Source organism: Perca fluviatilis, chromosome 8 (assembly GCF_010015445.1).
Source record: "Perca fluviatilis chromosome 8, GENO_Pfluv_1.0, whole genome shotgun sequence".
NCBI classification, from domain to species: Eukaryota; Metazoa; Chordata; class Actinopteri; order Perciformes; family Percidae; genus Perca; species Perca fluviatilis.
Genome location: NC_053119.1, coordinates 27975998 through 27988883, shown reverse-complemented (window position 1 = coordinate 27988883; position 12886 = coordinate 27975998). Strand labels below are relative to the sequence as shown.

The window sequence follows — 12886 nt, the reverse complement described above, 5'->3', positions numbered from 1 at the left end:
CCCAGTAAGTTTACAAGAGAGACCTGCAGTCACTCTGAGAGTCCTGGCATCCCGGAACTTGTCCATGCTTAATGTTTTCCGCTTTGTCGCGCGCCGCTGGAAAAAATAGAGTGGTGCGCGCCCTCTGCTCGCGCACTCAAAATCCTGGCGCGCAAGCGAGATCTATGTCATTTTGACGTCACATTCACGCACGCCAGCTCGGCTGCGGCGACTTTAAAACGGCCCTTAGTCGCCAACCAAATGAGCAAGACACCAGGAAGAGAATGACAAAGAAAGGCGGTTATCCTACATCTCATGAAAGTTTTGGGTAAAAAAAAAAATAAAAGAGCAAAATATCTTCTGAAAGCTTTGTTGTACGGTCATCGACACATAAATGTAATGTTAGCGTTAGCCCGGTTAGACACTGCCTGCGTGGCGTGAGCGTGGCGTTTCTGTTGCGTGTCAGCTGCGTGGCGGCTGCGTTGATTTTTCTGTCGTTACACACCAGAAACGTGTTTGACGCGGCGCTGCTGCTGCTAGCCTTGTCTGGACACATGTATGTTTCCAGTCGATAAAATGAAATACCATATTAAACATAAATATATACTGATTTGATTACAGCAAAGACAACGTCGGCAGTATCGACGGCAAAATAGGCTACAGAATATTTCGTTCTGTATTGACAGGTGCAATATTAGAAAATCTTATTTTTTTTATTACATTTATATCTGCATTTATATTAAAACCTAGAGACTTTCAATGTCATTTATTAATATGTATTCGTGTCTAAACGACATATAAACATCTTTTCCTATTCTATTTTGCCTGGAAACGCTTTCAATACGCTTGCGTGTCGCGTGAAAAATAGGCGCTGGTTCTATTTCTAGCAGGCATGCGTTTTTCTGAGACGTGCGTGCGTGTCACGCAGGCAGTGTGTAAGCTCTAACACGGGAGCCGAAATATAAACGGACACGCCACGCAGCTGACACGCTCGCGCGACATATCCAGTGTGTAACTGGCCGTAGGGTTGTTATACCATTGCAGCCCATCCTAGCTTTAGGAGAACCATCTCGACAGGAGGGGTTAAAATACAAACTAGTCAGCAAACACGCAGCTGATTGAGCATGATGAGCAAAAGCAAAATGGTGGAATCAGGAAGAATTATACTATATGCAAAAATATCAAAAACGTCCCACTGATGCATTCTTTTTCAGATTGTTTACAGTATGGTTTAACTGTACTTTGTCTACACCAGCTGACTAGTCTGACAAAATCTGAAATAGGACTCGGGTTCTCTCATGAGTGATTCACAAAAGCATTAAACTGAAGACAGTTGGCAGTCCACGTTATTGTTCATCGAATTTAAAAAAAAAAAGCTGAGCATGGAGGTGTTCATCGTAAGTGTTTGAGATTGACTAATTCCTGATTCCTGCACAAGGCTTTTGCCCTGGCATGTACTACATAATCCTATTACAACATAATATCATGAGCTTTTGGCTGCTCTTAAAACATGTTCTTTTCACTGGCCAATGTGTAGGGGGAGGGTTGTTGGCGGGATCATGTCGATATCTATAAAAGTAAGCCCGGGGAAAAACCCCTATCAAGTTTATCTTATTACTGGAAAGTGGTTTAACTTTACAGTCTGTGTACTGTACAGATAGAGCCACTTCACCTCTTGTGTAAATCTAGAATTAGCGTCTGCTGAGTTAAACTACTAGAGAAAGACTTTTGTGCTTCAAACTCTATAAACTAGACTAAGAACAAAACAGAAGCAGTTGCACTATTCGGGCTTCTATATATCATCGATATACAGTATATGGCAAGCTTTAAGTAGAAGAACTGGTAACACCGTGAAGTGAAGGTTAAGACAGCGAGCTTACAACTGGAAGGTTGCTTGTTAAGTTAGCCTTGAGCAAGGCACGTGATAGACCCAACTGCTCCAGTGCAGCTGCTGAGTGGCCCACAAACATGACTGCGGTTTGACTAAGCATCTCCTAGATATGACTGTGTGTAACTGTGTCAAATATTGCTGAAAATAAGCAAACCTACCCAAATTAAATAAAGGTAAAAAAATATATATATATATATATATATATATAGGACAATAAAAAGAAAATGTAGGATATTTGCTGCTATACCCTGCCCTGGAGAAACTGTATAGAGAATAGATACCTAGATGGCTGTAAGCTTCTAATTTCTCTCTAACCCAATCCTCAGGACAAGTGAAACCAGAAACTAATCCATCAAGACTCACATCTCGATTAGGACGCATACGCGCACGCACACACACACACACACACACACACACACACACACACACACACACACACACACACACACACACACACACACAATATAAGGACCTAACTGTTCCACAAATACACAAATAACATATTCACTATTTTTTACATGGGTTGATTGCCACTTCTTATACTACAATAAGAAACAATAATGGGTATTTTTGTCCTTCAAAATGATCTCTATAGTTATTTTTGGTTTAGAAAAGAAAAATGTGCCTGTACTATGCACATCTATTGCATGAGACAGGTGCGTAGGAGAGGGCTAAGTATGTCAAACGTTGCAAAGAAACACCTGCACGCTGTCTAACTTGCAAGGATAAATTGAATGGCAACGTTTCAGTACTAGACCTTCATCAGGCAAATGGTATAAGACACTGAGAAGCCAGCTTTTGGTAGGAAGGGGCTGTGGATCTGCACATGCATGGTTTGCGTGTATCACCTTACAAGTGCAACTTGAAACGAACGTGGCGTCAATGTTTAAAAGCTAACTGAATGTTTACAAGATACTGTACTGTGTCAGTTATAACATAAGGTACAAATTAGGGGATCGTGTTGTGCAAGTCGGCGAAAGGTGTTCTCTTACCTGCAACAGGTGAGTCAGCTGCGATCACTGTTACCAACACCGTCATCCCAAGAAACACTGCACGCTGGCCACGGGCATGCATGAGAGCCTTGAGCATCACCACCAAACCCACAGAGGACACTAAACCTGCCATGGTACGGCGGGGGTAAGGTCAAGGCATTTCATCCAGTTAAGAAGAGAAGATTCATTCCAAAAGAGATAATCAAGGTTTGGGTTTATTTCAGGCTGCCTGGCTTGGTATCCTTTAGTTTATGGCCCTCCTTCCACAACACGTGCTCGCAATGAAGAATGGCTGTTGAAAACAAAAGAGCAACAGTCAATGTGACACTCACAACAAAGCAACCACATTTTCTCTTACTGCAAACGTCACTTCATGAATCAGCCATTAACTGGAAACAACCACTGATAAACTGAAGTACAAATAAGCACACGTGTGCTCTAATTCCATTTGATTATGGTTACATTTTTAAAGCACACGACAATAAAAACAGGGACAGATGGGTCAGTTGGAAAAAGAGAGGCTAATAATTCTTCTGAAATTGAAAATAAATTGTTCATTTTATTTTAGGACATTGCCTAAATTTTGCTTAACCTATGCAGTGGGCCTTTCATAAACAAAAAAAGTTAATGTAGTTTCATTTTTTGGATTCTAAAATTATATTTGTTATGGATTTGAGAAAAAAAATGTAATAGGCATCTCTCCACAGAAGTATAATAATAATAATAAATAATAATAATAATAAACATGTTAAAATAAATACAATTTGGGGGGTTGTTTTTACATTGTGAAAGAAACATGTCATGCACATGGCCAACAGGCTATTATAATGTAACGTTAATAACATTAGTCAAATACACACAAATGAGGAATTTTTTATCCCATTAAACAACCTAACTAACTCTACATATAGGCGGATAACCGTTCAACGTGGTGAAAAGAGGACCGCACATAGGACCAGCGCAGGCTCCATCCCCCGGCAGAATGGCCATATCTTTCAGTCGCTCTCTCACAGGCTCTCGTCATGATAAGACAGTCTCTTGTCCTACATCCCGTCCCGTTACTTTAACGGTCATGTGGCTCTTCGTAAGGCTAGACAAAGCAGGTTACATCTCTCATTTGAGTGTCACGGCAAAATGTTACAAACGGGTTAGCTATACATACTTTAGTTGTATTGCCCAACGCTAGCTTTGAGTGCAAAGATAACAGGATTTTTTTTTTTCTCCTTTCACCCAGCCATTCCTATCAGCCTGCTCATAGCTGCGCATTCAGACTTACCAAAAAAGGAAGCTCCAACTCTATCAATTCCTTTGTCTGGGTTACGAGAAATATCCTTGGATGAAATAAAATGTTGCCTGGGGTTTTCGCCACAAAGATTCATGCAACCACCTGCCTGCGTTTGAAGTTATTTCAGTGTAAACGTAAAGTGCACGAGCTGGTAGCTGGCTTTCATGATCTGACACTCTTTCGGTAACAGTTACCTTCTCTCGTCCTGAGGATTGGGTTAGTCCCGCCCCCTGACCGATCTGATTAGTTTCTTATTTATCGAAACCGGCTGTCATTGGCTGCAGCTCATTTCTGTCAAAGTGGGTTTTAAACATTAGGTTGGTTCTCACTGACTGGCGTCTGCGGCTTCCACGGCAACGTCGCTTCATGCGTTTAGGTTTATAGCCATGCATTTATAGATCAATGTCAGCCTTTTATTGGCTAAATAGAGTTTAACGGTACCTAGGCATGCTGAAAGAAAGAGTTATCAAACTGGCACCGTCTATTTTTCTGCAAGGATTAATTTTGGTTGGTAGGCTATGCTCCAGTGCCTGTCAATTTACAATTTCATCAACATTTAAAAATCACGTTTAAGTTTCTGACTATGCAAGGATACACACTTTTTTATCGTAATGCATGATTTCACTCGGGAAGTAAATTCCAAAGAGCTTGCACGGCTTGAGATAGGCCTCCTTGGTTCATGCTTTAACCATCGTGCTTAGCAAGGTTTTGTGGTTGAAAATAAATGGAGATGATCAGCAGATCAGCATACCCTAATCACGTCAGTGCCAGTTTCTAGACGTCAACATTTTGGTGTGCACCGCCACCTAGTGGTATTTACTAATATTAATGTTGCTGATTCTAGATCAGTTTGGCTTTCAATGATGTCCTCCTGAACATTTAGCTGGTAGGCTATTATGTGTGCCATATAGCATCATGGAAAATAAAATCCTAAAATGTTGATGATCTCTCTTTTCAAAATACGACATAATAAATTGGTATAAAAATAGCTGCCAAAGATTTCGTCCATGGTGGAATAGTGCAATTACCTAATCAGAATCAGAATCTGAATCAGAAAGGGCTTTATTGCCAAGTACGTTTTTTGCACATACAAGGAATTTGTCATGGTGTTGTTGGTGCAATGTCACACATTCCCTAAATATAAGAGGGATAAAAATAATATAAACAATATAAGTATAAGCATATACACACAGTATGTATTAATAAAGATACAAATAAATGTAAAATAAATAATAAAATGAGTTAAACAGTAGTAAAAACCCCTGTATTTAGGTACAATTTTGATGTACTTCTACTTCACTTGAGTTTATTATCAGTTTATGCTACTTTATTTCTACTCCCCTGCATTCCAGAGGAAAATATTGCATTGCACTTTTTACCCCACCACATTTGATAGCTAGTTACAGTTATTAGTTACTTTATTTTACATACAAAACACACAGTATGTTAATCTTTGCAAAATATTGGAATCGTACCTCAAACAACTATCAGAATATAATGCTACATTAATGCATTACTATTAACAATTCTGTAATATAAAATATAACACTCACAATGGCCATGAACCTAACCCTAACCCTTTAATACATTGCAAACCTGTTACACTTTTCCTTGTCATTTAGTATTCTTTCATAGTCGTTTTTTTATAAAGTGGTATCTAATCTTCTTCCACTACTGGATTCATGCCCAGGGCCACTTCAAAAGAGCGTATAAGGGAAATAAGTGAAAACAACTGTGTGCATGGCCTTTAACCCTTGTGTTGTCTTCCCGTAGAGTAGACCATGAACTTGTTGTCCTTCTGGGTCAAAATTGAAAATGAACTTTTGTTGGCGCTTTTTCCGACGTTTTTTTCCGGTGCTTTTGACACTTTTTAAAACGTTTTTGTGACTTTTTTTGTTTAAAACACAGAAATTATCAATTATTTTGACTAATAGTTAAGATCAGAGGATGTTGAGTGGATCACAGTTTATGTCAAAGTTTAGTAAAACCATTTCATTTTTTTTTTAAATGCTATAAAATTTAATAAAACACCCAACATTCAATGGAATTAATCATTCATTTTACCTGCGAAGAATGTTTTATGGCTTCCATACAACGTACATCCATGCATCCATGTTATTTTTGGGCAATTTGGATGAAAGAAACCCATATTTCTGATATAAAAAACTTAAGACCCACTGAAAATGGGTCAAATCTGACCCGAGGACAACACAAGGGTTAAATGAACATTTGGACATTTTGGAGTAACAGCGTATGTAGTATGTTTGCTTATTGGTGTGTATTTTTATTTCCTTTCTGATGTATTAAAAGAGTTAGCATGCTCAAGAACTCACAACATAGCACAAGCACGGACACACACACACACACACACACACACACACACACACACACACACACACACACACACACACACACACCACAGTAGAAAACAGGATACTGGTGCCGTGACTTAACAGTTTAATGTAAATCCAAGACAAAGTGTGATTACATTTCTACACATATACAATATGCATATGTGAGCATACAAATTCTCATTAATAACTCGATTCACCTCGGAGACCGAAAAAATGATCAAAAGTAACAGTGAATAACAAGCTATAACATAGTTCACCACAACGCGAGCCCCTTCTCACCCTACAGTTAGTAAAGAGGACAATTAAAATAACTATATTCTTCTATTTGACGAAGCTGTTTGTCTGTTAAAATCCTCCTGTAAAATGTACAATGCTATCATTAGTTTTTTTCGAAGCCTAATATAAATTCACTCCATTTTTCTACAACGAAAATGATTAAGAGAAGCACACAACATCATAATGGTAACACAAGCGCTTAGTAGCAAGTTCTCAACTTGTTAGGAGGTTTAATTAATCCTTCTTCTTATTGTCATTATTATAGTTATTTAAACATTCTATAAAGCCAGTAAAATATCCATTCTCATAACATACTTAATAATATTAGGCTAAGGAACAGGGTATACATAGAACGCTAACATCAACAGATTGAAATAATGAGACATCACACCCCAATAAACAAAAGTAAATAAGAAAAGACAATTAACAGAGAAGTATACTAGGAAATACTGCAGCACACATTAGCTTTATCGACAAAGAATGAGATTTTACACTGTTGAGAAACCATACAGCAATGGACACAAAAGGGGGTCAGGGTTTGATGCACTCTTAGGTCTTTAGAAAATGTAAATAAACCGATAAACCGCTTGCGTGAGTATTCTTGTGCAAGTAGCTATTTGAGAAATTGAGCTTCTCTAATTGACAATTTTGAGAATGTCCTAAAAGGGATTGTGACTTTGAGATGACCGCTAGCTTCAGATGGATATTTTTGTAGTGTAAACATGCAAATCAGACTTTGAATGTAGCTTGGTTCTACCACTTCTAGATTCCATTTATTAACACCACAAAAATAGCTATCTTTGGCTAGAAATGTCTCGGAAAGTAAAATGGGAAAAAAGCTACATTTTCAGTGTCGAAAGTAGGACCAAAGGTCTTACAACACCGCAATTAGGGGATTTGACGTAGAAAATGAATCTATATCCTAGCCTGGTTTTACACAAATTAGAATATATCAAGATAGTAGGAAAACAATCGTATTTCAATCAAGTTTTGGTTCATAAATACATCGATTGTAATCACCTGACACCCTCTATCAGTGATGGCATCAAACCTTGACCACCTCACCCTGAATTCCCCCAAGGAATAGCCAGCAAAAAGGAGGAGCAGATCTCCTTAATGAAAAGTCAAAAACAAAACAAAAAACAAACACTCTCATCCGAAAAAAAGGCTTTAAGAATGCTTGTGGTGCTAGATTATGAATTTCCTGGTGACAGAGAGGACATCAGCTAAAGAGGAATCCACCTAACACCTGCTCCTAACCCCTCTGTACTTTGGGAGGCGGCTGCGGCATTTGCCGAACGATTTATACTGAACGGGTTGATGTTGCAGGTGGTCTGTACACTTCTCGCTGAGCTCCAAGTCACCTTAGAGGAGTTTGTCTGAAGACTAATGTAGCACTGTGCGCCATTATGCGTCTCAGGAATGTTTCTCAGTGGTTCCAAAAGCTCCAGGAGGAGGAGGAGGAGGAGGAGGAGAGGAGGAGGAGGAGGAGTATTCACGGTAACACCATGAGCAAAGCTGGAAGTTTGAGTGTATTTGAAAGGAGAATGCCAGGCTTCATAGAGAGTGAGACACTGCCTTATTCAGTTTTCCCTAATTGAAATGTCACCTTAAACCTTTGGAGGTATCGTTGGTTATTTGGAAGGCAGTACTCTAACAGTAAAGTCGCTAGCTGGGAAGGCTATGCTCACCTTAACAACACGAAACATTGTAACACTCTACTTAAGCACATTTTGGTAATTGTAAGGTCACTCGATCTACGTTAATGCTCACATTTCTGCTTCCCCCTTTTTTTTTTTTTATAAAACACAAAACATTGGCTATGTGAAAGAGAGTAATAGACAAAGGTATCATACACATCAAGTCATTTTCCACAATGTTGCGCATACAGGGCTTCTCTTAATTGGATGTTTCATTTGAGAATATATAGCGATTATTTGATATCCCCCTAATCATGAGGATAGTGGTCCTTTTACATTACTTCTCTCATATGGGATTTTGCTGGCGATCAGATGTATAATTATTGCATCATGCATGGCCACAAACGGTGTAGAAATTAAATGGTCACCCACTGAGAAAGATCTAAAGCCATTTCAGATGCCGCAGGTCACGTATTACATTCATTTTGTGCGGGTGACCATGGTTTTAAAGGTATAGTTGGTACATTTTTGATTAATCCATTTTTACAGGTCATTCTATTTCATGGCACCCTAATGTAAAATTCAATTCATTTTCATACAACACCAATAAAGCTACAACATCAACAACGTAAAAAAACAAAACAACAACAACAGTGTGAGGAGTCATGAAAGCAAAACAAAAAAAAGCTTTTAAAACAGACTGCAGCTCTTCTTAAAGTTGAACATCCAGCTTCTAAACCAATTAACGACTGCTGTATGCATTAAGTATGTTAAATCCTCCTTGTCTACATCATATGCACACATGCATTTGCTTGGGGGTAAAATAACATGTCCTCAAAAGCACTTATAGAGCGTTTCAAAATGAGAACAGAAGTTATTGCCTGTCTGCTCTAGCAACGCTGTGGGGGATTGCTTGTACTGTACTGTACTGTGCTGAACTGTACATGATCCATCTGTTGAATTCTTTGGTGGGAAGAGCGAAAAAAAGAAGAAAAAAAAGTCCTAGTGTGACAATACTATCCCCGTGCTGACAGAAGAGGGGACAGGACAGCAGCGTAGCATGGGCAACGCCAAATTCCCTCAAACAGTGGAATGTTTCAGTAGTCTGTCTCATAACAGAGAAGCCAAAAGATTTCAATGGAAAATCATCTCCCTTATGCGTGTGTGCTTAGGCCCCAATGACCTAGAGGAAATTAAGTAGATCAAATCAAATCAAATAAAAAGACAACAGAACAGAGAAGAATGGTGTAACCAGCAACGTACTACGTAATCACATCTTTAACTACCCGGACCATAGGCTTGCATGCTGGAGCTGACGGGGAAGTGGAGAGTTGTGGGAGGAAAAAGTACCAGGATGACAAACCACTCTGGGGCCCGTCAAGGGATTTCTTTTTTCAAAATACACACACACACACACACACACACACACACACACACACACACACACACACACACACACACACACACACACACACTCTGATAAAACATCCACAAGAATTATTGCAACAATCTCTAAAAAATAAACACAACATGTACTACAGCCAGGTCAAAAAAAGTTCAAGATGATGTTAAGTTAAACAGAAATAATAATAAATCACTTCACATGCAAGTACTATGGCATACCATGAATGAGAGGGGAAGGCTTTCACTAAAACCACCAGCAGTACTGATGTGCCTACGTTCAAGAGGACAAAAGAACAGAGATTATTTGTATCATTGGCTACAAGAAAAAAAGAAAGAAAAAAAGATGTCCGTTAAATCAAGCAGCAAACACACTAACCGACATCGCTATTGGTTCTCTAAGTGTTCCGGTATCCCCGTTTCGGCTGGCGTGGCGATGTCTGTGGTGTACCTGGTTCGAAGACAAATGGACAGTGGCAACAAATGGTCCACACGGTGCCCTTCCAGGTGTATGCTGTGCCATCTCCCTTCTGTTCTGTTCTTGCAGCTCTGAGATGCTACCCAAACCTCAAGCGCAACAAATAACTTCCATATATCTTTGCTGGAGAAATCAACGACGCCGCCAGCAACAAATGACAACAACAAAAGGATTCGTGTCAGAATTAGAAGTGTGCATTCAGGTAAGGTAACGCCCCTTTTGGGCTCCTACCAACCACCCGGGCTCAGTGTTACTATCAACCTGCTCAGTGCCAACTTGCTACCATTTGAATCCCATTTAAGATAGAGCGTTTCACCCTGCCCTCCACAGTCCCTACCTAAACTGACCCTACGCTTTCAAACAGCTCCCTCACTCGTGCCTACACAGAATCTCTCTCTCAAACAACCCTCGATACTCTGCCTCTTCTCTGCTGCCAGGCTATCCCTATAGCCTCACAGAACCCCCCTCATGGCAGCTATTACTTTCTGTCAGGCCCTTCTCTCGGACTAGCTTTAAACCTTGAAAAACAACCTCTACTGTGTCTCACACACTGTACTGTAACTCTTTACCTGTACACGAATACTGAGCTGATATCTCTGCTCCCTAATCACGATGCATAAATTCCCTCGCGTGATTACAAAAAAACAAAAACAACGACAAATATATTTCAAACTAGAGCCACATTTAGGGTGCCACTGTGATATAAAGGTTTACAGCTACAGCTATACTGTACATTTTCATATTTACATCAATATCCAGAGCAAAATGTAACAAGAATTTTATCTATGACTTTGGTAAGTACCCCAGGCAAGTTATCTCATGCACACATAATAAAATAGCTCAGCGTGATAACGACTCTGACATTAATCTTCATCATGTATAGTATGCTGTCATTAAGAACAAGATACAGCAAGGGGCTGAGCCTACACCTGGAAGAGAGCTACAACTGCCCCGACTAGGATGTGAAACCAGGGAAACATGTGTCTCTAGGTATAGCTATAGTCTCTTGTGGCTTTCAGGATCCAAGCCAAGTAAACTGTGTCGTTATAGTATATGTAAGGCACTACGAGGGAACAATGGTCAAAAACTAAAGACTGAAGAGAGTTTTAAGGAGGTGGACTACACACGCATGGCTGACAGTAGCACACACAGACAATCACGTTGTACATGCCTATGTTATAATAACCACTTTGTGCAATCACATAGAAAAAAAAAGAGGAACAAATAAATCTATTGGTATCAGGAAAAAAAAGTTGTCTTCTTAAAACAAACAGGTGCAGACTGCTACATTCTAAGAACGGGGCCCAGCTAAGACACCTAGCTAAAACTGAAGTATCATCATAAAGGTGAAACATAAAGGAACAAAAATATCTATAAATACACTAAAAAGTTTGTTGTCTTCTGTTGGTTATATTTCCAGAAGCCTCCTCTGGCTGGAGAAGGTGGAGTGTGGGGAGTTGCCTCTCTGTTCGCCCCACACCGTGAATGATTTGGAAATATTAAGACAGTTCAAGGCCATCAATATTTTGTTTTCTTTGAAGAGCAGCAGGTTTCCGTATTTCACCTTCTCCCAAATCTCTTGGGATTCCAAACTTCCAGTCAGTAACCCCTGTTCAACAGTCACTTCCCAAATTTAAGAGGGGAAAATAAAAGAAAACCAACCAGAGAACCTCCACTGTCCCAAAAGGCCTGTTTCAAACTTCCCTGTAAAACTAATGAGACATTACTTTTTCTCATAAAGTAAAGTGAAGAATAGACGAGGAAAAAAAAGCAAAAACTGGCCCTTTCAGAAGAAGAAAAAAATTATTGAAAAAAAGAACATCTTGAACTGTACCCCTCTGAAATTCAACCCCATCTTTCCCTTCTAGAGAGGCTGTGAATCTCTTTTTTTCTTTCTCTCTCTGTCGTTATATCTTCAAGTTATACGTGACAGTTTCATGAGGATTGCATGTTCCTCTGTCTCTGTTTATGTCTGAGGTCGAGGAGAGGATGTTTAGGATGTCGACGGTGTTCGGGGCGGTTGGGTTTCGGGGGCAGCAGCAGCAGCAGCAGCAGCAGCGCTGGCTCAGGCTCTCCAGTGTCAGTCAGTGTCTTCTCTAGAGGTAAGGGTACTGGTTGACCTTAGTGGGGCTCAGCGGGTATCCAGTGTAGACAGTGGAGGCGGGTGAAGCGCTGATGTAGGCCTGGTGGGCAAACTGGGCCTGGTACTGGCTGTGGTGCAAGGTGGGCGAGGGCAGCACGCGGTGGCCCATGCTGACTGGGACCTGGTGGACGATGCTCGGCGGGTAGCTTCCGTGCTGGACTGCGTGGTGGCGCGCCGAGCCCTGTGACGCCACCAGGTGGGCCACGGTGCCGGTGGAGCCCAGAGCAGCAGGGGCTGTGTAGGTGTAGAGGTGGGGCTGGCTGGGTAGGTGTGTGGCAGCCAGGTGCGGGTGGACATTGCCCGTGTGAGAGGGGCTATTGTGATGGAAGGAGTACGGGGCCTGAGTGGCGATGGTTGGGGTGATGTAGGCCTGCTGGCGTCGATGACCATTTCGCTCGGCTACCATGTGCTGCTGGGCCTGGAAGAGGAGATGATAAAAGGGGCTGA

At 40.6% G+C, this 12886-nt stretch overlaps 2 protein-coding genes across 9 annotated transcripts in view; both read right to left on the bottom strand.

Moving 5' to 3' along the window:
• si:ch211-1e14.1 (UPF0606 protein KIAA1549) overlaps positions 1 to 4349 on the bottom strand; it is a 49793-nt gene extending 45444 nt beyond the window's left edge. For both annotated transcript variants that reach the window (XM_039809027.1, XM_039809028.1), the window contains exons 1-2: positions 4139 to 4349; positions 2863 to 3154 (exon numbers count right to left, since the gene is read on the bottom strand). In XM_039809027.1, coding sequence (XP_039664961.1) covers positions 2863 to 2995 — 133 coding nt within the window. In that variant the 5' untranslated portion in view covers positions 2996 to 3154; positions 4139 to 4349. The remainder of the gene's footprint in view (positions 1 to 2862; positions 3155 to 4138) is intronic.
• Positions 4350 to 6581: 2232 nt separating this feature from the next.
• Positions 6582 to 12886, bottom strand: part of hipk2 (homeodomain interacting protein kinase 2) — a 76075-nt gene continuing 69770 nt past the window's right edge. For 4 of the 7 annotated variants that reach the window (XM_039809030.1, XM_039809032.1, XM_039809031.1 and 1 more), the window contains exon 15: positions 6582 to 12857. In XM_039809030.1, the coding sequence (XP_039664964.1) occupies positions 12393 to 12857 (465 nt within the window). In that variant the 3' untranslated portion in view covers positions 6582 to 12392. The remainder of the gene's footprint in view (positions 12858 to 12886) is intronic. The other 3 variants (XR_005640079.1, XR_005640077.1, XR_005640078.1) reach the window with 3 other exon arrangements.